Source organism: Zootoca vivipara, chromosome 9 (assembly GCF_965207765.1).
Source record: "Zootoca vivipara chromosome 9, rZooViv2.hap1.1, whole genome shotgun sequence".
In the NCBI taxonomy this organism is placed as follows: domain Eukaryota; kingdom Metazoa; phylum Chordata; class Lepidosauria; order Squamata; family Lacertidae; genus Zootoca; species Zootoca vivipara.
In genome coordinates this window covers 1,803,407-1,829,611 of record NC_142592.1, presented here as the reverse complement: position 1 = coordinate 1,829,611, position 26,205 = coordinate 1,803,407, and the positions used below count along the sequence as shown (strand labels likewise).

General features: G+C 44.2%; 1 protein-coding gene across 2 annotated transcripts in view; it reads left to right on the top strand.

Moving 5' to 3' along the window:
* CAMK1D (calcium/calmodulin dependent protein kinase ID) overlaps positions 1-26,205 on the top strand; it is a 162,062-nt gene that overhangs the window by 118,346 nt on the left and 17,511 nt on the right. For both annotated transcript variants that reach the window (XM_035127659.3, XM_060279482.2), the window contains exons 4-5: positions 4,896-5,034; positions 12,948-13,074. In XM_035127659.3, coding sequence (XP_034983550.1) covers positions 4,896-5,034; positions 12,948-13,074 — 266 coding nt within the window. The remainder of the gene's footprint in view (positions 1-4,895; positions 5,035-12,947; positions 13,075-26,205) is intronic.

Below are 26,205 nucleotides of genomic sequence, written 5' to 3'. Positions count from 1 at the left end.
CTTCTTTTGAAAAGGGGAAAAGCCCCCTTTTTGAGGATCAGCTCAAAATTGTTGAGCTTACTTTGCAAAGGGGAAAATTCTGTTTTTATGGGGTTCAACTCACAGTTCTGCAGCTTCTTTAGGAAAGGAAAGGGAGCCGTTTCTACAGTTTCCAGACAGATCAGCCAGTCACATGTCGCTGGGGCAACAAACAGCCTCCTTCTGCAGAACATTCAACAATGGAGGCCTGGGCAAGGGGCTGGGGCCGGAAAGGGAGCCAGCAATTTACCTTCCCGTTGCAGCGGTACCTATTTATCTACTTGCACTTTGATGTGCTTTCGAACTGCTAGGTTGGCAGGTGCTGGGACCGACCTTTTGATCGGCAAGCCCTAGGCTGTGTGGTTTAACCCACAGCACCACCCGCATGTTTACACATAAGTAAATGAGCATAGGACTGTAACCCAAAACTCTTCATTATTCCCTCCCCCTAAAAACTCCTAGATGTGAATATAACACATATCACTCACATCTTCCTTGGCTCCTGGCATCATTTCAGTAGACATCTAAGATCCCTTTAATTACTTGACTATGTATTTCAAAAGACACATGTTTGGATTTACAAAGAGAATGACTGCATGGAAGAAGCAGATGATGGAAACCAACTTAATTTATAAGCTGAATCACCCAAAGTGCCGCATTTTCCCCTTGACTCCCTCACTTTCTGAGTTTGAAAATAGACACCATTGTTATTATAAGCCTTTGTGGCATCTTTATACCTAGCACAGCAATCTCTGCATTTTTTTCCAACTCTTTTTCTTCATCAGGCAAACATATTCTTTTGCGCTGAACCTAAATGCAGTGAGCAATCTTAATGAACTCTTCCTTTCAATTTGTTCATTATTTCCACATGATTTCTATTCCCAGATTGCAGTTCCATCCTTTTAGATGCAGTAGGTAGTTTCGAAAATGAGCTACTGACTTAAGGCAGCCAACCTTGCATGTCAGCTTTCAGAAATATGTATGGTCCATTTTTTTCCTGCATTAAAAAGCCGGCCACCCTTTGCCCCACTGTTCAGAATGGTAATTTCTTACTTTTTCAGATATAATCCCATTAAGCTAGGAATGAAAATTCATATTTTGAACTATGCGGAAAGATACACATGAAAGGCATACAGTGTTTGCTTGTCCAGTGTGGGGTTGCATCTGTTTCCAAAACAATTTTTTTTTTGGGGGGGGGGAAACTATTATGCCCCTATTCATTCCTGTAATAAATGAATGAAGATAGAGAAACAAATGAAAACTTTTTTTATTTCATTTCCTCCCATTTTTTATTTTGTTCCTCAAGAATGCTTTGATTGTGTTTCCTGCTTGGCAGGGGGTTGGACTGGATGGTCCTTGTGGTCTCTTCCAACTCTATGATTCTGTGATTCTATGATTCTATGTTTCACATAGGAGAGATTCCTGAAACTGACAAGAGGCATTGAATTGTTTAGCAAATTGATAAAAATTGATACATATAGTAAACATTCTGTAAGGACAGGGTATCCTGGAATTCTCTGAAAGTGACAGGACATGAAAACTGTCCAACTGGAAGCACAAAGCAATGGAAAGCTTACAGGAATGTCACCGTCCCCTTCTTTTATTGCTTGTAAAATGGGAAGCTTTTGTTCATTCTGTCTAACACTTGGCAGATCTTAGGGGCATAGAAGAACTGGAAATCTCATGCCATTTGGATGAAGCACTCAGTTATAGGCACCAATAGATGTTGTAATCAATGTAAGTAGAAACAACACAAATGGTCCAGCTCTCACTTCCATACAACAGCTGATAAGTAGGTGTTAATGCAAAGTCAGCATGTAGCACTTTGTGACATGTCTGAAGAGCCCTTCTAAGGCAGCGAAAAGAGGAGGAGAATGCATTGGAAGAAACCGCTAAGATGAATAGTCCCATCACCTCCTGGCAAATAGAAGGGGAAGAAATGGAGGCAGTGAGAAATTTTACTTTCTTAGGTTCCATGATCACTGCAGACGCCTGCTTCTTGGGAGAAAAGCAATGACAAACCTAGACAGCATCTTAAAAAGCAGAGACATCACCTTGCCGAAAAAGGTCTGTATAGTTAAAGCTATGGTTTTCCCAGTAGTGATGTATGGAAGTGAGAGCTGGACCATAAAGAAGGCTGATCGCCGAAGAATTGATGCTTTTGAATTATGGTGCTGGAGGAGACTCTTGAGAGTCCCATGGACTGCAAGAAGATCAAACCTATCCATTCTTAAGGAAATCAGCCCTGAGTGCTCCCTGGAAGGACAGATCGTGAAGCTGAGGCTCCAATACTTTGGCCACCTCATGAGAAGAGAAGAATCATTGGAAAAGACCCTGATGTTGGGAAAGATTGAGGGCACTAGGAGAAGGGGACGACAGAGGACAAGATGGTTGGACAGTGTTCTCGAAGCCACCAACATGAGTTTGACCAAACTGCGGGAGGCAGTGGAAGACAGGAGTGCCTGGCGTGCTATAGTCCATGGGGTCACGAAGAGTCGGACACGACTAAATGACTAAACAACAACAACATAGTTTAGTATCTGAAGTATCTGAAGTATTCAGTGTATCTGAAGAAGTGTGGATGCACACGAAAGCTCATACCAATGACAAACTTAGTTGGTCTCTAAGGTGCTACTGGAAGGAATTTTTTTGTTTTGTTTCGACTACGCCAGACCTACCTATAACTAAAACCATGTAAAGGTAAGGGTAAAGGGACCCCTGACCATTAGGTCCGGTCAAGACCAACTCTGGGATTGCGGCGCTCATCTCACGTTATTGGCCGAGGGAGCCGGCGTACAGTTTCCGGGTCATGTGGCCAGCATGACTAAGCCGCTTCTGGCGAACCAGAGCAGCACACGGAAATGCCGTTTACCTTCCCGCTTTAGTGCCGCATATAAACATGGGGAGACCTGATTAAAAGTTTAAAGATGTACAGCTATAAGCTGAAAATATAGGAAGGATGCAAACTTCAGTTATCTGCAAGGAAAATAAAATGTATTGGTGGAAATGGATGAAATCATAAGGAGAATTGCCGAGTCTCTTTTATCACAAGATCTTCTGTTGATATTGGTCATTATCTGTGAATTTTCCTGTGCAAACTCTTATCACCTTTAATCAACGTTATGGAAACTATGTTAACAACATATTCAAATATTGAAGACCTGACACACAAGCATATTGTTTAAGGATATTTGTTTCTCAATTCATAGAGTTATGTTTTCAGATAGAATCTAAATATCTTTTTCTCTCCATATACCCTGTTTCCCCTATTTTAAGACATAGTCATAAAATAAGCCGGAGCAGGATTTTTAAGCATTCAAGGAATATAAGCCATACCCCGAAAATAAGACATTGTGATAGGCGCAGCAGCAATGCCGGCTGCGGCAGGAGGAGGAGGAAAAAAATAAGACACCCCCTGAAAATAACCCATATGGAAAATTCCTGAAAACAATATTTTTTCTAAATTGGGAAGCACTTTATTTTAGAGTTAAAGTTGTAACTATTATTTGATGACTGGTGGCTGAAAACAACAATAGTGGACACAAGTAGATTTCTACTTAAAGACCTCAAATATTAAGCACAGAAGATTACAGCAGTGTTTTGGCTCCTCCTATGGGAAACGGTTGAGAAGTACAAATATATTTTTCATTTTTGAATGGGACTAATTAAAAGAGCAGATGGGGGAGTATTACTTCATATATCAACTAAAGCTCTAAAACATCACCTTAATTTATTAGAATAATAATAGTATGAATAACATTAGTTGGTTTTATACCCATAAATGTCCCACTTTGATATTTGACATCTATGTGGGTGACTTAGAGTCTTCTGTCTGAATGGCACAAAGCAATAATGTTCTGTATGGTATGGAATTGGGTTTCTCACCCGTGTTAATTTTCTGCATGTCAAGACTAGTTATGTGACATGGAATGAAAAGAGTGATATTTTGTATAGTTTGATCTTCTTGCAGTCCATGGGACTCTCAAGAGTCTCCTCCAGCACCATAATTCAAAAGCATCAATTCTTTGGCGATCAGCCTTCTTTATGGTCCAGCTCTCACTTCCATACATCACTACTATCTTGTAGCCTATCTTGATTTCAGCAAGGCCTTTGACAAGGTGCCCCATGATATTCTTGTAAAGAAGCTGGTAAAATGCGGGCTAGACAATGCTACCATTCAGTGGATTTGTAACTGGCTTACTGACCGAACCCAAAGGGTGCTCATCAATGGCTCCTCCTCATCCTGGAGAGTAGTGACTAGTGGGGTGCCACAGGGTTCTGTCTTGGGCCCAGTCTTGTTCAACATCTTTATCAATGACTTGGATGATGGGCTTGAGGGCATCCTGAGCAAGTTTGCAGATGACACCAAATTGGGAGGGGTGGCTAATACCCCAGACGACAGGATCACACTTCAAAATGACCTTAATAGATTAGACAACTGGGCCAAAGCAAACAAGATGTATTTTGTTATTGCTGTTCTCTTCTGACCTTTTCATTCCCATTGTTTTCCATTGTAATAGATAGAAATCAGCATCAATGTGAATGCATGTACTGTATTTTCTAGGAAATCATAGAATTATCGGACTGGAAGGAATCCAAAGGGTCATCTTGTCCAACCCCCTGCAATTATAGAATCACAGTTAAAGAATCAATATGAAAGCAATGTAGAACGAACAAGGAAGAATAATAGAAAAGGTCGTTCGTTTTAGTAAACAGAGGGAAATTCCAGTTCTCAGATCTGTTTTATAATCCTAATCTAGATCAACATGAATGTATGCATAAGAAATGGCTCAAGAAAGGATTCTATTTCTTTTAACTTTCCTGCCATGGTTTCTCTAACCTGTATTAACATTACCATGCCTTATGGTTTTTTCCAGTGTGTCCGGAGGTGAACTATTTGACCGGATCGTAGAGAAAGGATTTTACACTGAGAAAGATGCCAGCACTCTGATACGGCAGGTCTTAGATGCTGTGTATTATCTTCACAGAATGGGCATTGTTCACAGAGACCTCAAGGTAAGGTCCCGTATATACTCGAGTATAAGCCAACCCGAATATAAGCCGAGGCACCTAATTTAACCACAAAAAACTGGAAAACCTTACTGACTCGAGTATAAGCCCAGGGTGGGAAATGCCAACAGCGGCAAAGGCAGAGGAAGAGGAAGGAGCAGCCCGAAAGGGGCTTCTTTGGGGCGTCTGCTAGTGGAGTGGGTTGGTTGAACTATATGCTGTGTGAAGTACGGTACTTTTGTTTGTCAGTTCTGAACCTTCCAACATTCAACTTCATTGGATGTCCCTGAGCTTTAGTATTATGAGAGAAAAACTTTTATCTATCCACTTTCCTCTTTCTTCAATGGTTTTAAGCAGTGGGTGATGGCCATGTACCAGGGATGCTGTACTGATGGTCCTCCTGCCCCAGCAGTAGTCTTCCTCAAGGAGGATGGATTTTGAGGTGCCTTCCAACTCTATGATTCTATGAATAGCAGCAGCTGATGGGCAAGGGCAGCGCTGTGCACCTGGCTTCCTGACAGCAGCATCATTGCCATGTAATGGGCTGTTGCAGGTGCAGGGCAGGGTGGTGCTGAGGTGTGGTCAGTGTAGGCCTCCCGAAAATTGTGTACCCACTTTATTTTGAATTTAATTTAGAGAGGGAAATGCTGAGTGGTGGCAATTAACTGAAGAAAGGGAAATGATTTGGAGCAGGGTTTGGCTGGGATATTAATTGCAGGGTAACTTAATTAGAGAGGAACACTTTGGATGGTCCAGGAAGGGGTGCAAATGTATTGACAAACTTGCTTGGGATGGCAGGGGAAAAACAAAAAACAAAAACACCCTCACAGACAGCTGCCCGAAATCACTGAAGCAGTCAGAACTGATGTTTACTGGGGACGAGACGATTGTGTCAGCTATACAAACCTCATGTCAACCAGTCATGTCTGTTGTAATTCTGACGTGCGCCAAAGGAATGTTTACTGGGCAACCTTGCAGATGCTTAGTTTTAGGAACAGGACCGGCAGCCTGGATGGCACACATCACTGTTGCAACCTATACAATGTTTTACATGACCTGCTCAATACTGTGCCACAATATTATAATGTAGAGCCTAACAAAATGGAATGAATGCCATGCAAGTATCATTGGTAAAAACTCAGTGGTAAGATTTATTTAAGTATCCATGTGCCAATTCCCCTTTACAGTCTACAAATCTGTTCATGGCAATAACCTTTGTAAATGCATCACACGCTGATATAGCCCTAAACTCCTATCAACACAACCAATAACACATTCAGTCCTTTCCATTAGTTTAAATGGGTTTAATATAATGCAGGGGTGGCCAGCTCCTGAGAGACTGCGATCTACTTTCAGAATTAAAATCTGGCAGTGATCTACCCCCTTTTGGGGGGTGGGGAGGAGAGCCCCATTTTTTAGGGGTTCAGGTCAAAGTTGTGGAGCTTTTTTAGGGAGAAGAGTCCCATTTTATGGGGTTCAGCTCAACTTGTTGAGCTTTTTTAGGGAGGTTAAGAGCCCTGTTTTATTGGGGTTCAGGGAGGGAAATTCCATTTTGGGGGGTATCTGGGAAAATTTGAAGGGGGGGAAGGAAATTACTCGCTCATGATCTTGTCGTGTGTTAGTGAAGAGTTTGAAGGATGTTTACTGCTTCATTTGGAGCTGGGTATGTTTAGTCTGGAAAAGAGGAGACTGAGAGGAGATAGGATAGCCATCTTCAAATGTCTCGAGGGCTGTCACATGGAAGAGGGAACAAACTTGTTTCTCCTGCTCTGGAGGGTAGGACTCAAACCAATGGATTGAAGTTACAAGAAAGGAGATTCCGACTCAACATCAGGAAGAACTTACTGACAGTAAGAGCTGTTTGACAGTGGAACGGTCTCCCTCAAGAGTCTGGGGACTCTCCTTCCTTGGATGCTTTGAAGCAGAGGTTGGATGGCCATCTGTTAAAGATGCTTTAGCTGAGATTCCTGCATTGCAGGGGGTTGGACTAGATTACCCTTGGGGATCCCTTCCAACTCTACCATTCTATGATTCTATGACTGGATTTATAAAAAATATGTTATAGTTAAATAATAGTACTACCATGTTTTCCCGAAAATAAGCCAATGTCTTATATTTATTTTTCCTCAAGAAGACACCCTATGGCTTATTTTCAGGGGATGTCTTATTTTTATTAAACATTCAGTCTCGCCTCTTCCTTGGCACCCTCCAGAACTGCGCCTATCACTATGGCTTATTTTCAGGATATGGCTTATATTGTGCAAATGCTTAGAAATCCTGCTACGGCTTATTTTATGGGTATGTCTTATTTTCAGGGAAACAGGGTAGCAGTAACTGAAATATGAACAGCTTATGGAAAAGGGTAAATGAAAAAATAATTGATGATAAAATGTTAAACTATTTTAAGTAAAGGATTGGGAAGTAGAACAAAGTATTTGCCATGATGCAGCAAGAAGGGAAGGGAAACACCGCAGAAACAGGGTGGGAAGTCAACTTTAAATTTGTATTAAATTGTATTAATTGGATGTAAATTTGTTAATTTGTTTGAAAACTAATGAAAATTAACAGGCAAAAAAGAACTATCTTATGAATTTCACTTCATGGTGCCATGCCATCATACAATATGTCCCCTTTCTACCGCCCTGCAATAGTGGCTGGCAATTCCATGGGGTTTGGATCCATATTAAATTAGTTTCACTTTGTACTATTCATTGAATCAGTGGGACTTAAGTCATGACTAAATTGCCCCATTGATTTGAATGGGACTGAAATCAACAGATGTCTGCATCCAATCCATGATGTCTTTGGTACTTCCACTACAGGGATGCTCATTTGGTATCTGGCTTCTTTTTGGTGCCAGGAGAATAAAATACACCTTTTAATCCAATCAGTTTTGATTTATGCTGGAATCTTAGCTGTTCAGTTTGTATTGTTGTTTTAGTTTATTGTGTAACTGCAATTTAAATGTTTAAGTAAGCCACTTTGGGAGCTAAAGCATACAATAATGAGTCTAGTGAATGAATGAGATACAGTAATATTATGGAACGGCTTGGGGAGAACTAAGCATGACTCAGTGTCATACATAATGTGAAACTGCAGAAGGCTCTCTCTTATCTGCACATGGAGCGATACCTCTGTGGCTGCAGATGCAGGCAACTTTAAGAGACTTTTAGCATTTCCCTGGATGTTCATGGGGAAACCTTCCCATCCTCCATCATGACCTTCCATGGTTATTTATGATTGTAGCTGTTTGTGCCATAGCAACTAGTACTATAAAAATTTGGGACACTATTGGCAGGAGTTCATGCCTGTTGGGAATAAAAGGAATGTGAGGAGAAGTTGGGCTGTTAGTAATTTTACATGTCCTGTTTGTTAGACTGTTAGTTCAATTCAGCTCAAGAATTAGTTGCTTAGTATCTTCTTTGCAAACCCAGGCTTATCCTAAAATAATGTGATTTGCAGGAAATAGCTTATAAGAATTATTCTGGACACAGAAGCTCTGAAGAGCAAACTCAAGTAATTCAGACAATGGTCTGGATAAGTTATTTTAAATCTTCTACACTTTGTACCTAAAGGAATTCCTTGCTATGTTTTTTAAACAGCTTAAGCTTATTAGCAACACATGCCAAGAGAACTATGAAATGTGACTCAAAGAAGGAGCATAAAAAGGAATAAATTAGCAAATTACTTGGGAGTTTATATAAGGACCCAATAATTCTGAGAATGCTGTGGCTGCATCCACAGACACCTGAATCCACCCGTTAGAGATGCCTGCCTAACTTAGGCTGCAAGGCAAAGTTTTGAATTCTATCATAATATGATGAACGCCTTAAATGGTGGTGCAACTCTTTACACCAGCTTTGGGTTTTGACCAGGGAATGCAGCAGTATTAAATCATTCCATCTGTTTCTTGTCATTTCTTGGAATCTTCTGGCTGGAATATATATTGGGTTTATAAAAGGAATATGTTAAGTTATGGTAGGAATTTGTACCACTTTCTTGGCAACCCTGTCCCTAATATTATTGGAAATGCTGGCCACCTCTCTGTGCATGAATTGAAATATGTTCCAAGGCCTAATCCTGCAATGTAGCTTCCAGGAACACACCAAGTTCATTAAACGGAGGCTGCACAGTGTCTGACCAAAGAAATGCACCCAAAACAGTGGTGATATAGCAGCCACAGAATGAAAATCAAAATTCTCCCAAGGGTTTGTGTTAAGGAAATGATTCATTGGATGTTAATGAATTATTAAAGTTACACACTTCATAGCAGATCAGCCTTTGGTGGGTTTGATGTTGATCTGAAGCCAGCTGTCCATGAATATAACTGCCTGGCCATTTAATGGGAGGGAGGGGGGGGAGGGAGGGAGGGAGAGAGAGAGAGAGAGAGAGAGAGAGAGAGAGAGAGAGAAAGCACCTCTGCTCCACCAAACACTTTCAGTCCCCATTTTTATTAGTTCAGGTACTCAGCATCCTTTTCAATCACTTGAACACAAATGAATATAGGGATACAATTTTATTGAATACAACAAATTATTTTTGCTTCATTAGCCATACCTTTGCCTCCATGGGTGTTTCTGCCTGTGTAAATCATAGAATCATAGAATCATAGAATCATAGAGTTGGAAGAGACCACAAGGGCCATCCAGTCCAACCCCCTGCCAAGCAGGAAACACCATCAAAGCATTCCTGACAGATGGCTGTCAAGCCTCTGCTTAAAGACCTCCAAAGAAGGAGACTCCACCACACTCATTGGCAGCAAATTCCACTGCCGAACAGCTCTTACTGTCAGGAAGTTCTTCCTAATGTTTAGGTGGAATTTTCTTTCTTGTAGTTTGAATCCGTTGCTCCGTGTCCGCTTCTCTGGAGCAGCAGAAAACAATCTTTCTCCCTCCTCTATATGACATCCTTTTATATATTTGAACATGGTTATCATATCACCCCTTAACCTTCTCTTCTCCAGGCTAAACATACCCAGCTCCCTAAGCCGTTCCTCATAAGGCATCGTTTCCAGGCCTTTGACCATTTTGGTTGCCCTCTTCTGGACACGTTCCAGCTTATCAGTATCCTTCTTGAACTGTGGTGCCCAGAACTGGACACAGTACTCCAGGTGAGGTCTGACCAGAGCAGAATACAGTGGTACTATTACTTCCCTTGATCTAGATGCTATACTCCTATTGATGCAGCCCAGAATTGCATTGGCTTTTTTAGCTGCTGCATCACACTGCTGACTCATGTCAAGTTTGTGGTCTACCAAGACTCCTAGATCCTTTTCACATGTACTGCTCTCAAGCCAGGTGTCTCCCATCCTGTATTTGTGCCTTTCATTTTTTTTGCCCAAGTGTAGTACTTTACATTTCTCCTTGTTAAAATTCATCTTGTTTGCTTTGGCCCAGTTGTCTAATCTGTTAAGGTCATTCTGAAGTGTGATCCTGTCCTCTGGGGTGTTAGCCACCCCTCCCAATTTGGTGTCATCTGCAAACTTGCTCAGGATGCCCTCAAGCCCATCATCCAAGTCATTGATAAAGATGTTGAACAAGACTGGGCCCAAGACAGAACCCTGTGGCACCCCACTAGTCACTACTCTTCAGGATGTTTCTCTCAAGTAGTTTGTCTGTGTTTCTGTACCATGCTACTGAAGCCTGCCTCTGTATGATGCCTCAAGAGGCTGCACAGAAACCATCTTGAGGTGAATTCAGTGTTTGTGAAGTGTACCTGGTTGCCTTTTTAAGCCAGAGGTCTGGCTGCAACTCAGCACTTGCAGTTGTCCCCAGCCTTCAGTCTGGTCCCGAAAGGGGGGGGGGCAGGCTCCAATACTTCGAAATAAATCAAAGATTTAATGAGGACAAAAAATTGGGTATTGCTAAAGAAAAGTCTAAATTTGAAAAAATCTTAATGAATAAAGAGGGGAAATATATCTCACAAATATACGATCTACTGCTTGAGTGGGACCTTATAGAAGAACAAACCAAATCATCAATGGTGAGATGGGCCCAAGACTTTGGGTATAACATCCTCATGGAGCAATGGGAGAGGCTGTGGAGACAGGATATGAAGTTTACCGCCTGTTACAATCTAAAAGAAAACATCTTAAAAATGATGTACAGGTGGTATCAAACACCAGACAGATTAGCCAAAATATACAAAAACCAATCAGATAAATGCTGGAGGTGTGGAACAGAAACAGGTACACAAATACATATGTGGTGGAAATGTCCCATGATAAACAAGTATTGGAGTGTGATCTATGAGGAACTCAAGAAAATGATAAAAACAACATTTAAAAAGAAACCAGAGGTTTTCTTATTGAATATAATTCCTGAAAATGTAAAAAGCGCTAACAGAACGTTGATGATGTACGGAATAGTGGCGGCAAGAATTCTGTTAGCGAGAATTTGGAAAAGCAATAACGTACCCAGCAAACCTGAGTGGCAACTGTTAATGAAAGAATATGCACAGCTTGCAAAATTTACAGGAAGAATTAGAGGACAGACGAAACAAAAAATTAAAAAGGAATGGAGGTTATTTTATGAATACTTAGAATCAAATTAAATAATTAAGCCAACCAGCAGAGCGTACCTGAGCCCAAAATAGAATATTTGAGGAATAATGATGTAAACAAATTAGGAATCGTGCCATGAAATAGAATGTAATTTATGAGGTACAGAGAGGTAACTGGAAGTCAAACCTCGATTTTCCTTTTTCTTTTTTCTTTTTTTCTTTTTTCTTTTTAATTTTCCCCTTTGTTTATCTTTATCTTTTCCTCGTCTTCTCTGAGTTTGTTAGACGAGGTATATGTCTTTACTTGTTTGTATTTCTTTACTGTGACTTATTGTTTTTGTAATATTGTTGTGCATTGTGATTTTTAAATGGAAACTAATAAAATTCTTTTTTAAAAATTAAAAAAAGAGGGGGGGGGGCAATGTTGTCTATGGCACTGTTGTAACATGAAGTTGCTTCCTTGCAACCAGACCTAGATGTTTTCTCTCTAGGAGTCCTTGGTTGATTTCTTTGTGAAACTTCATTGCAATTGCATTATTGCTGCTGTTTGTGCCTCAGAAGGGCTGCTACACACACACACCTGCCATGGGGTGCAATCTGTGCCAGATGTTCCTGAAACATACTATATAAAAAAGGAGGTGCAGGTGCATCTTTGCTTGAAGGTGAATAGATGACCAGATGCTGCCAAACTTTAGCACAGGCACCCCCAAACTCTGTCCCTCCAGATGTTTTGGACTACAATTCCCATCATCCCTGACCACTGGTCCTCTTAGCTAGGGATCATGGGAGTTGTAGGCCAAAACATCTGGAGGGCCGCAGTTTGGGGGTGCCTGCTTTAGCACTACTGCCTTTTTTCCGACCAAATGACTGAATCTTTCATGCTTGTGTGATGGGCAGAAATCCACGGTCTTTGATGTGGAGAAGACTCCTTCTGTTGAATATCTGCTTCACTGCAGCTTTTAGAAGCTCAGGAGTCTGGTCAGAAAAAGATGACAGCCCGCCTTACCAAGGATGACTTAAATGCAAAAGAGTATGGGGCTCCTCTACCTTTTATAATCATATAGAGAGGGGAATATCATCAGCTACTGTTCAAATCAGTTGCACCTGAAAAAAATCCACCTTCTGTATAGCTGTTAAAGATAAAAAAACAACACAAATTACTACTACTGCTACAAGAGACACTACCAACAGTTCAGAAGCCTGATCTTCAGTTGCATCTGCTCACACTACTCAATTATATCATGTGTCTTAGTAAGTTGTCACAAGACATTTTCATGCTAAACCATACATCTGGCAAGCAGAGATTTAAAAGAAGTATTATTATTAGTATTAAGATACTGGATGGCATAGGAAATAGAGAGATACATTATTTAACCCAATATTCATGTCCCAGGTTTGTTTTCTTAATATCCCTGCAGCCTGAAAACCTGTTGTACTACAGCCAAGATGAAGAATCTAAAATAATGATAAGTGATTTTGGACTGTCAAAAATGGAAGGTAAAGGCGACGTCATGTCCACAGCGTGTGGCACCCCAGGATATGTCGGTAAGCACGTTACAGCATAATTTTCAAGAATTGTTTCATGTGAATTTTCCACCGATATCCCTGGCATTTTCTGCACTTGTTTGGACTACAACAATTCTTTATGGTAACTTGCCAAGCTACATGCAGTCCAACAGCCATATATTGTTGCCTCAGAGAACCTGTTTAAGACTTTTGCTTTTGTTGGGAGGGGTATCAGGCACCTAATGGGTAAAGGGGACCCCTGACCATTAGGTCCAGTCATGACCGACTCTGGGGTTGCGGCGTTATTGGCCGAGGGAGCCGGTGTACAGCTTCCAGGTCATGTGGCCAACATGACAAAGCCGCTTCTGGCGAACCAGAGCAGTGCACGGAAACACCATTTACCTTCCTGCCAGAGTGGTACCTACGGTATTTATCTACTTGCATTTTGACGTGCTTTCAAACTGCTAGGTGGGCAGGAGCTGGGACCGAACAATGGGAGCTCACCCTGTCGCGGGGATTCGAACCGCCGACCTTCTGATCAGCAAGCCCTAGGCTCTGTGGTTTACCTTGGATATTGTTACCAGACGGTTTGCTAAGACCCTTGCAAGAAGATGCCTTGATAGTTTCCACAATCAGTTCTGTCACCTTTTTTTAAAAGAAATTGGTAACTTTGGCACCCCTAAAGTCTGCTGGGATCTCTTCTCTTTCCCAGATTTTTTCGATGAGCTTGTGAAGTTGTTGTGTAAGTTCAATTCACTTTGAAGATTTCGTCAGCTATCCCATCAGGTCCACTGGCTTTAATAGCTGTACAAAACTCTCCCAGATTAGGAGATACTGCAAGCTCATCTGTAACTTGTTTTTGCGGAATTTGTGAGAGGACCTTGGCAGCTACGGGGGAGTTGCGGTTAAGGAGATGTTAGTACGGTAATGTTCTTTCCAACGCAGTGCAATAGCTTCTTTATCTTTTAGAAGTGTGATACTGTCTGCTGAGCGTAGGGGGCATATGCCGTGATTTATTGGTCCATAGATGGTCTTTGTGGCTTTAAAGAATGCATTACAAACATGTAATACAGAAAACCTGTGTGAAGTTTTGATTGTATGAACTCACTCCAGGTAGCTTTGCTTTGCTTCCATGTCTACAATATTGATGAGCATGGTATTTCACTAATAGTTGTAAGATACCTGGAAAAGGAGAGTGGCATGTAGACACACTATGAAATTCATTCATTGCTTCAGTGCAGTGATCTTCATTTTAATATAGACTGGGTATGAATATGCATTTGAATCAAGCATAGCAGAATACTTTACTTCTGTTCTCATTCCATGCACATTCTTATTCTTGAACAATGGAGTAACTATTTATTTAAATAATAGTTACATTCAAAATTAAACATTTCATTTTAATTAATAAAGAAGGGGTAGATCTTGTTTTTTTCCAAAACCTTCATCCATCCTAAGGAAGAAATAGCTATATCCAACACCTGAAGTCTGAGCATGCTAGACATCAGCACAGGTACAGCTGAGGAGTCTTGCACCAACTGCCAGCCATTCGGGAGCCGGCCAGAATGACTCTGCACACCCATCTTCCACTCCGGTATTTGTATTTGCCATCTGCTCTGCAGGGGAGGTCCTTTAACTGGCCCATTAAAACACATAAGGATCTCTGGATTGGGGTAATTATTGTGGGAATCATTGGGAGAATATTGCACAGGAAGAGCCATTATAACATGCTTCCGTTGCTTCTGAAGATCAATAGTGCAATCCTAGGCATGTCTACTCAGGAGTAAGCTTCATTGAGTTCTGTGGTACTTACTCCCAGATAAGTGTGTACAGGATTGCATCATACATTGCTTTATATTTGAAAGGTGCTTTGTGTTTCTTGTCGGTGGGTGCCAGCTCTTCTGCTTTTCTCTTTTCTGTGTGGTTTGTTGCCCAGGCAACATGAGACACACTAAAACGATTCTGCCATTCCCTGTGCTTATGCCCTCCACTACTTCTGCTGCTGATATGACACTCGATGGCCCCTTGCATGTCTTCTCTGTGGTGTCTCACATTAGGCCGCTCTTCTGAGTCACACGGTCACTCTGCTTATCCAATGCTCTCTAACATCACCAGGCATACAGTCTTGCCCTGTATCTCTCAAAGAAGGTTAGTTTATATCAGAGGCGAGGATCCTTTTTCACCCCAGGGGCCAAATACCCTGAAGGGCAATCTCCCATGAGCCAGTGGGTGGGGGTAGGAACATAGGTGTGACTCTTTCCCTTGTACAGGAGGCTACATTTTGGCCACACAAAGACCTCCGCCCAGGCAAGCAAGAGGCCTCATTGCAGTTCAGATATACCGTATGGGCCCGAATATAAGCCGCACCCGCAAATAAGCTGCACCTTTAAAATTCAAGGGGGGGGGGACTAAAAAAGACAATACCCAAATGTAAAATTCCGCAGGTACTCACACTCACATTCCGTTTTACCATTTGTCTGTTTCAGCAGCAATATCGTAAAAGCCAATTTTTGTAAGGTCGCAAATTTAAGCTGCGCTTTAACTTTTCCCGGCCGGAATTTTTTTTGGGGGGGGGGGAGTCTGGCTTATATTTGAGCCAATACAGTACCTTCTTGCCAGGCAAAAACCCTTGAGGAGGGTGTGGAACTGGGCCAACAAACCCAGTGGCCTTGGGGGGGGGAGGGAGTCCTGAGCTCCAGGTGAGGAGGCTGGAGGTATGCATTTGGCCCCCAGGCCTGAGGTTCTCACCTCAGGTATGAGGTGCTCCTTGAAATATGTGATACACAAGGATAAATATAAAAGAAATTGGATTTTGACGATTTAAGATGGATTAGGACTTTTGCTGTACTCAAAGTCTTAATCCATCTTAAATCTTCAAAATTCAGTCCCAAGACAAATATTCCTTTCTACTGAATTGTGAAATAGGGTTGGACATTTAGCCAGCTAAAAATGGTTTGGGTCAAGATACTTGGGAGAGATAGATTTAACAACAACAAACAACCCTCATTAGAGCAGTGGGATAGGTTTATTCAATCCTGCAAATAAAATTGTTCTAAGACTTGATCTAACTCCCCTTGAAGTATGTAAGAGTGCAATTATTTTTTTATTTTAGTAAAATATTAACTGGGCCTTTGGTTTTGGTTTTCCTACTTCGGGGTATGGAGCCTTTCATTCTGAGAGGCAACTTGATGAAATTTCTGAGTTGTCAAAATCCAGATGACAACCAGTTTATTAATTCCTTCTAACCCTAAAAGCTATAATAAACCATGGCTGTACAAATTCTGCTCATTTCATTGTTTCATGTTGCTGGACAGAGTTGAGACTTACATGTGAGGACAGGAATTCCTTGAACATGCACTTTATTTTGGGCATTTAAATGATCCCAGCTTTATTTCTTGAGGAATCTTTTTGCTACTAATCCTATTTGTGTAGATTACTTAATTCCTTTAAAGTCACAAATGTAAGAAGAGAAAGAAACCAAAAGAATGCCTCCCTTCTCTCTCCCCTTGGTAGGGGGCATCACCTAAACCAGGAGGCCAGATCTGGCTAGTGCAATTCATTTATCTGTGAGAGGCAGTCTTCCAATCTGGTGCCAGACAGATGATGCTGGAATAGCACTGGCCATGCTGACTGGGACAAGTTCTCTATATATATTTTGTTGGAAGATCAGCAATTTGACATTTAAGTCCTTTGAGCTGCTTATGTGCTTTAAAATTATAATGTGTAAGCAGCCAGAGAAAACCTAATGACAGATTGTCTTTTTAGTCTCAAAAGATCCACCTAATATCACAAAATGATATTTTGGGAAATGTGTCCTTCTGGAGTGGATGGGAGTGTTTTACAGTGTCTAAACCTATAATTGCACACTAGTCAAGTGTTCAAATGATAAGCCAACTTTTTGCTTTGAAAATTCAACAGCTACTTTACATTTTAAAGGATTGGAGTTGCAGGGCTTTAAAAATCCACGGCTAAGCATTTGGAAATGAAAGATGCAATCATAAGTAACACACTTCTCTAGACTTTCATAACAAAGAAGCTGCTTTTTAAAAATATCATCATTCATCTTTTTAAGCAAAACAGTATTCACTAACCAAGAAGACTATATTACAGACTATTTAATAAAAGTAATCAGGGATTCATAACAGTGACTTTGGAGGCACTACATTTCAGTTCTTAGAAGTTTGTGAATGTCCATGATCTTCTGCTTCTGTTGGAAACAAAACAACACAAACCCCCTACATATTGCTGTTATGAATATGGGTTCCAAACCAGTAGTGGGTTTGAGAATCAGATCTGCAAAAGAAAAGCAGCAACCGAGTGCTCAGACTAATGTACATTTAAGACAGATGAATATGATTGCCACCCTAAGATCACGTTTGACAAAAGGTAGCCAAGAAGAAGAAGAGGAAGAGGAAGAGGAAGAGGAAGAAGAAGAAGAAGAAGAAGAAGAAGAAGAAGAAGAAGAAGAAGAAGAAGAAGAAGAAGAAGAAGAAGAAGAAGAAGAAGTGGTGATTTCCGAAGATTCTTATCTGTCTCACACAGTTTAGGGAGGTATGTCTGTTTCAGCTGAGAAACCATGTAGTGCACAATTTAGTCAACAATGGTTCATGATGAAGATAATGCAGTTATTATTCTGATCCACATTGGGAAAACCTAGTACAGTACATGTAACTGAAATTGCTGTATATTTTTCCCCTTTTCATTTTGACTCCCCTTTTCCTCTCCTTTCTCTCTTGTCTCCTTTGTTTCTGTCTCTCGATTTGTAAGCCTGTTGAGGCAAGGAGTGGTTATCTCACACAACATGCATAGATGACACAATATGAAACAACAATAACAATGTCCACTTTTGTGGATAAGTGCCATAAATTTGCAGTGGCAGCATGCAGGAAGGCCCGAGTCCCCTACCCCAATCCTTAGTTTGTGAACAACTTTTGCTTAGCATTAATTCCTATCACTTTGTGACAGGCAGTTAGCCCTGCTTCTGACAGCCAAGGCAGATCATTAGAGGGACACTGACAGCTGTCTCACTTAGATCCCTTTGCAGGAGAGGTAGCATCTCATGGTGACACACTGCACTAGATTGTTGTCTTGTGCCAAATCTTCCCTTTGGCAGCCCACTGCTGCAGAGCTGTCAGGATTTCTTAGTGATCAGTGTGAATCAAAGCTGTTGTGAAACGTGTCTTTTTCAAGTTTCCAAAAGTTTTGTGTTTTGTTTTTTCTTGGCAGGAAATAGATGGCCTTCCATCCCTTTTTTTCTCCTCCTTGTTTTTATTTACAGTCCTCTGATCTGTCAGATGCTGCTCATGAGTATGATTCACAGTTTAAAAATAAAAACTCTTTAAAATCTTAACATTTCAAATGGTGGCTGTGGGGGCTCATGCCAGGAAGGAGACAATCAGGAGTAGCTCATATCCATTAGCAGGTGGAACACAGGACTCACTCCCTTCATCCATCTGTCAGCCGATGGCTCATAAATGCTTGAGATGGGAGGAGAGGATTTTGCCACTCCTTTGCAGAAGCAAGCATTTTCTTCCTTGTCTAAGCCTCAAAATATATACATTTGTTGTTTAGTCGTTTAGTCGTGTCCGACTCTTTGTGACCCCATGGACCAGAGCACGCCAGGCACTCCTGTCTTGCACTGCCTCCCGCAGTTTGGTCAAACTCATGTTCGTAGCTTCGAGAACACTGTCCAACCATCTTGTCCTCTGACGTCCCCTTCTCCTAGTGCCCTCAATCTTTCCCAACATCAGGGTCTTTTCCAAGGATTCTTCTCTTCTCATGAGGTGGCCAAAGTATTGGAGCCTCAGCTTCACGATCTGTCCTTCCAGTGAGCACTCAGGGCCAGCTCTCACTTCCATACATCACTACTGGGAAAACCATAGCTTTAACTATACGGACCTTTGTCGGCAAGGTGGTGTCTCTGCTTTTTAAGATGCTGTCTAGGTTTGTCATTGCTTTTCTCCCAAGATGCAGGCGTCTTTTAATTTCGTGACTGCTGTCACCATCTGCAGTGATCAAGGAGCCCAAGAAGGTAAAATCTCTCACTGCCTCCATTTCTTCCCCTTCTATTTGCCAGGAGGTGATGGGACCAGTGGCCATGATCTTGGTTTTTTTGATGTTGAGCTTCAGACCATATTTTGCGCTCTCCTCTTTCACCCTCATTAAAAGGTTCTTTAATTCCTCCTCGCTTTCTGCCATCAAGGTTGTGTCATCTGCATATCTGAGGTTGTTGATATTTCTTCCGGCAATCTTAATTCCGGCTTGGGATTCATCTAGTCCAGCCTTTCGCATGATGAATTCTGCATATAAGTTAAATAAGCAGGGAGACAATATACAACCTTCTCGTACTCCTTTCCCAATTTTGAACCACTCAGTTGTTCCATATCCAGTTCTAACTGTAGCTTCTTGTCCCACATAGAGATTTCTCAGGAGACAGATGAGGTGATCAGGCACTCCCATTTCTTTAAGAACTTGCCATAGTTTGCTGTGGTCGACACAGTCAAAGGCTTTTGCATAGTCAATGAAGCAGAAATAAATAAGAAATATAAAGTTTATTTCTCAAATGTTTCTGACCGAGGACAGGTTTGCATGGTGTTTTATCCTCCAGTTCTCATGAAAACCTAAAATGGAACCAAGTGATTATGGTGGCACAATGGGTCAGTGTATCTGGCTGTTAACCAGAAGGTTGGTGGTTCATGTCCACCCAGGAATGACTGTGGGCAGGTTTTCTGTATTGCAGGGGGTTGGACTAGATGACCCTCGGGTACCCTTCCAGTTCTATGATTTTATGATTCTGTAAGAGAGAGGGCTTGCAGAGAGCAGCCCACTCTGCTTACTTCCACCAGATGGGAGAGCAGCAGCAAGTCTGGGAGTTCAAATCAGGAACAGGAAGGGTTAAGACGGGTCCAGGGCTCTGCAGAGTCCTGGTGGCTCAGCTCCAGGTTGGTAGCAGGGAAGCAGGGGAGGAGCTAGCTTCAGCAGGGGCTGGAAAGGAGGGAGGAGGGAGAACGGCACCTCAGGAGCCTGGTTTGGGACCACGGAGGACCCATAGAGCAAGGAGGAGGGGCGTTTGGAGTCTTAAAAGGGGGGTCAGAGCCCACGAGACGCCATTGTGGGCTTCTGCCCCATGCAGAGCAGACATGATTTGAGACATCTCACCACTGTATATAGCATGCACAATAAAACTATGAAAATCCAGAGGATGTGTGGAGTGCTTACTCGGGAGTAGCCAACACCCCATCTGTGACAGCAAGCCCACAAACTTTTGATGGCTACCCCGAGGGAAGAGGGCTGCAAATGGAGCAGCCGGCATGAAGTTGGCAGCATCTAAAGCAGAAGAGAGAGATGCCGAGGGAGGATTGGCATGAGTTGCCAGCACCCTGCAACTATGGAACGGCTCAAGCACCAGGTAGGCACCCGGGCACAGGGGAAGCCAAGCTTAGTGAACCGAGCAGCTCTGAACACAGCCAAGCCGGGGGAGCGGAGGCTGGACAAGCAGAGAGGACACTCGGGACGGGCCAGCACTTCGTAGGGCGACCCTCAGCACAAGCTGGCTCTAAGACTGAGAGGCATGGTGGCGTGGAAGTGCAGGAGGCGGAGAGGCGAGTCCGGGCAGAGGGGACAGACGGAGGGGAAAGGCAGCGGCCACAAGTTCCCATACAGTCCCGGGGAGGCAGCTGCAGCACAGCACAGCCCCCTCCAGCCAGATGTGATGCAGAGGGACAAAGCCCGCGCGCGGGTACTTTTAAACGCTGACGCGGGAAAACAGAGGAAAGAGAAAGGCGGGAGATGCCTTTACAATGCACCCAGCCACTGGGTGGAACACTGCCCCCAGAGGAAGGAATGGCGAGAGCAGGCAGGCACAGACACAAGCTTGGATGCCAGATCAGGAGGGGAGGGGCCAGGCAGAGCACCAACAACTGAGCCCTCCTGTAACACCCCACAGCACGACAAAGAGATGGAAGTGAGTCTGCAGCTGCCAAGAGGCCAGACCCAGGAGACAGTCGGGCTTCTCCGCAGGGGCAGCAGCGACGATTTCCTATCGGTGCACTTGGCTAAGCAGGATCAGATTCCCATTTTCCCAAGGGAGCTGCCCATGAGCGTCTTGACCGTAGGCGGCCGGGAATTGCAGGAGGGTGAGGTCACGCAACAGACCCCCTCTCGGAAGATGACAGTGAACAAGCACGCAGAAGTGCTAGCTTTGGACTTAATGGACAATGACCCTGTGGGCAGCCAGCGCCGGGGAGATCTCACCTTTGGAGATGCAGACGGCAAGGAGCACTGCAGGAAAGAAGGAGAATCCTCAGGATCGCACCACATCAGCTCCCCAGGCGGATGGAACGACGCAGAGGCGGGGATGCAGGAAGAGAAACTGAGCCAACTCACCAAAGAGGACACTTTGACCCAGAACATACGGAGGGACTTGAGGGAGAAAAAGGGGGCAGGGGAAGGGCTTGCAGAGAAAGAGGGGTTACTCTTTAGCAATGATGCCCGGTATATGCCCCAGGACTCCCTCAGAGGGAAGATTCTCAGGCAATATCATGACAACCCCACGGAGGGGCATGCAGTACATGTCTTCACGAGGCTCACACCCAGTAAGGCCAGTCTTGGGCGAAACCCCAGAGCCTTCCCAGAGCAGGGGGAGGGGGAGATTGGGGGACCACCTATTGAGGCATGGGGTGAGAGGAGGGAGACAGTACACCAACAACTGGATGGAGACGTGGCAAGGGGCAATGAGGCTTACAAGGAGGGGGCAGACCATCACAGGGGACTGGAGAAGGTCTTCCACGGAGGGGACAGGGTCTGGCTGTGGTCAGAAGGCCTTCCCATGGGGGGAAGGGGGAAGAAGCTGGCACCCAGAAGGCTGGGGCCCTTCAAGGTTCTGACACAGATCAACCCTGTCACCTTCAGGGGGGAAGCACCTACAGCGAGAAAGGTCCATCCCGTGGGTCACAGGTCTTTGCTCTCACACTTTAGGGAAAGCCCAAGGTTCAGAGGACGTGACACACATCCAACACAAGACGCTGACAGGAGGGAGGGGGAGGAAATCACACAAAAGACACTAGACAGAAGGGTGGAGGGAGAAGGCAGCCAAGAGGTTCCAGAAAGAAAGGAAGAGGAGGAGGTCTACAGTGCCACAGCGAGCCCGGGCTCCCGGTGGGGGGAGGGGGGGGTTAAAATGTCTGATGGCCAGGCAGGGCACTCCTGCTTCCCAAAACGCGGAGGCAACCACGCACACCATGCAAGGGGAGGACCGCACACTGGAACTGCACGCTCCTTTCTCCCACAGACCCAAACCACCACACGTCAGTAGCACAGGGAACACAGAGGGGGAGGGCGATCCCAGGTGGGGAGCAGGGGAGACGCAGACCCAAGGAGCCCTCCGGGAATCGGAAGCAATTTTCCAGAGGGAGGAGGAGGATGACAACGGAAGGAACTACACGGACCAGCCACCCAGCACCGACGGGGAACAGGATTTTACACACACTACAGAGGAGGAAGACCTGTCAGGCTTCCAGCCCTCTTTACAGACATCAGACCAGGCAAACCAGGCCTCAGGAAGGGGGGGGGAGCCTGGAGGGGGGGTGGATGTAAGAGAGAGGGCTTGCAGAGAGCAGCCCACTCTGCTTACTTCCACCAGATGGGAGAGCAGCAGCAAGTCTGGGAGTTCAAATCAGGAACAGGAAGGGTTAAGACGGGTCCAGGGCTCTGCAGAGTCCTGGTGGCTCAGCTCCAGGTTGGTAGCAGGGAAGCAGGGGAGGAGCTAGCTTCAGCAGGGGCTGGAAAGGAGGGAGGAGAGAGAACGGCACCTCAGGAGCCTGGTTTGGGACCACGGAGGACCCATAGAGCAAGGAGGAGGGGCGTTTGGAGTCTTAAAAGGGGGGTCAGAGCCCACGAGAGGCCATTGTGGGCTTCTGCCCCATGCAGAGCAGACATGATTTGAGACATCTCACCACTGTATATAGCATGCACAATAAAACTATGAAAATCCAGAGGATGTGTGGAGTGCTTACTCGGGAGTAGCCAACACCCCATCTGTGACAGATTCTATGATATTACTTGGCTGCAATATGAAGTAGTCATTGCAGAAAGTGACACTGTGATAACAGTAATTTCTGCCAACCATATTTCATCTTCCATTTCTAAAATGTGCAGCCCTTCTCCTTACTACTCTGTTTGGTTATCCACCACTAATGCCTTAGCGTAAAACCTGAATTAAGGGAAAGGCTGTAGTACCAAGGCAGAGCATCTCAGGTCAATCCCTGGAAAAGATGGACTCTCTGGAGAGCTGCTGTCAATCAGAGTAGACAGTGCTAAGCTAGATGAACCAGTGGTCTGGCCTGGTATAAAACAACAATCCTAAACATACACTAGAGAGCAAGTGCAAGGAAACTTAAGAGGGAATTACTGCTGAGTAAATATGCATAAAGGTAAAGGGACCCCTGACCATTAGGTCCAGTCGTGACCAACTCTGGGGTTGCGGTGCTCATCTCACGTTATTGGCCGAGGGAGCCAGTGTACAGCTTCCGGGTCATGTGGCCAGCATGACAAAGCCGCTTCTGGCGAACCAGAGCAGCGCACGGAAACGCCGTTTACCTTCTTGCCAGAGCGGTCCCTATTTATCTACTTGCACTTTGACGTGCTTTCGAACTGCTAGGTTGGCAGGAACTGGGACCGAGCAACGGGAGCTCACCCTGTCACAGGGATTCGAACTGCCAACCTTCTGATCCGCAAGCCCTAGGCCAGGGGTCCGCAGACTAAGGCCCACGGGCCACATACAGCCTGAAGGCCTCTTTTATCCGGACCGCGGCGACCCCTGCCGCCCACTGCCACCACCCGCTCTTACAGGCGTGGCGGCGCGCTTCCGGGTTGGAAAAAAATGCCGAAAATTGTTTGTGCACATGCTCATGGGCCTCTCCCGACCCGGAAGTGCACCGGAAATAACATTTGCGTGCTTGCGCAAACGTCATTTCCGGTGCGCTTCTGGGTCGGGGGAGGCCCATGCGCACAAAAATTTTTTGGCGCTTTTTCCTGACCCGGAAGCACATCATCATGCCTGTAAGAGTGTGTGCACATGCGCACAGGTGCGCACTTCCCCGCCCTCCGGCCCGTCGCGCGATTGGCCTGAAGCCGGGTAAGTTTGGGGACCCCTGCCCTAGGCTGTGTGGCTTAACCCACAGCGCCACCTGCATTGTGTATTTTCCAATGCACAATTTCCAATGTTTGATTTCAGTGCATTTCAGTTGTGCACATCATACAAGTATGGAAGCAAAAGAACACGGAGAATAGAAAAGCAGAGTGGAGAGTGGATAATGCATGGATCTATGGATCTTCAACTCTCTTGAAGATTCCAGTGACAGATTGTTTATCCAACATGAGATAAAGAGACCTGAATTTACCAATCTGTCAAACACATATGCGTAGCTTCATGTGAGACTTCACTCTCAAAAATAACCATCTCTGCAAGTGGCCTGTTCATCTTCTAGTGCAAAGCTAGAAGATGAAACTTGTATGAAACTGCAATTCCTCATCCATTAACTGATATTTCTGTAATGTTTCTATATGTAAAATAGGAAGTGTGATTTTGGGGGGTTCCTGTCTGTGATATTATGAGAACACTGTAGAACATCTTTCATTTGTACATTCCGTATTTTCCAGCGTATAAGATGACTTTTTAACCCAGGAAAATCTTCTCAAAAGTCGGGGGTCGTCTTATACACCGGGTATAACCGGACTGGAGAATCTGTGGTTGACGCATATGGTGGGGGGAGCTCAAAAACGGCGACCGTATGAACGCCCAGGGAATAAGGGGAGCCGGGCGCGGAGCTGGGACCTACGCTCTCTCTGGCTCCTTTTCCCTCTCGCTGACTCTGCCTGCCTCGATCTCTTCATCTCTCTCTCTCTCTCCACTCGTTGCTGCTTCAACACTCTTCTCTGTGCAAGAGCAGAAACTGCCCCATCTCCAGCCTAAATGGAGGCTGCACACATGCCCATTAAGAACGTGAAGCCGCCGCAAAGCCGGTGCCCTTAACCCTTTGCCCAGAGCTTGTCTCAGACTCTCCCTCTCCTTCGAAGGGGGCGCGACAAGGCGGGTGGGTTTGTGGGGACAGCCGCGGTCAAGGAGCGCCTGTAGGGGCACGGAAAGAACTGTGGGGTCACCGGGGTGGGTGGAAATGCCCCCAAAACAAGGGGGGAGAGAAGTGGTGGCGAAAGGGCAGCTCTCCCAGGAAAGGATGTGGAGAAAAGGCCATCGAGATTCAGTGAAACCCAGTTCTCCCCACAGGAGCATAGGGAGCCTTATAAACCAAACAAGGCCATTGGTTCATCTCACTTAGTGCTGTCTGCACTGACTGGCAGCAGCGCTCCAGGGATTCACATTCACATTCACATTCCCATCTAGATGCGTCTGAGATAGATATGGGGAACTGGGCTTAACCCCAGATATTGAATCTTGCATAGCTGCCAAGTTTTCCCTTTTCTCACGAGGAAGCCTATTCAGCATAAGGGAATTTCCCTTAAAAAAAGGGATAACTTGGCAGCTATGATCTTGTGCCCAATTTCAGGTTAAAGGGAAGTCTTGGCAATATGCCTTTGGCGGGGTCTGGGTTGGCCCAGTCCTCCCCACCAAGAGAAAGAAGGCAACCAGAGGTTTCTAAAACATTCTCTGCCTCTCAAAACAAACAGCATAGCAGCTCCCATGGGTTTATTGTCTTATCCTTCCTTTCAGCTTTAGAGTGAATTAGGAAAAGTTTAATCCACTTGCACTGTTTTATGTTTACATGTTGGATGACAAACAGCCTTATGTTTATAAGTGACAGTTTTCCTGCTAAGTACCTGCCTGCCATAAGCGTTTGAATTGAAATTACCATATTGAAATCAAATCTGATTTTTTAAAAATTTTATTTGGTGTATGTTGGAAGAGGGGTAGTCTTATACGGCGAATATATCCCAAACTCTATATTTTAACTGGGAAAGTTGGGGGTCGTCTTATATGCCCAGTTGTCTTATACGCCGGAAAATACGGTATTTCTGAGCAAGAAAAATCTATCTGTGCTGCAAACTTATGTCAGTTTGTAATTGTTTAACTGTCATGACTTCCCTCAAAAAAATATTGAATTGTAGTTTTGTCAAGGTGCTGAAAAAATATTAGAGATTCCTTTATCCTCTCAC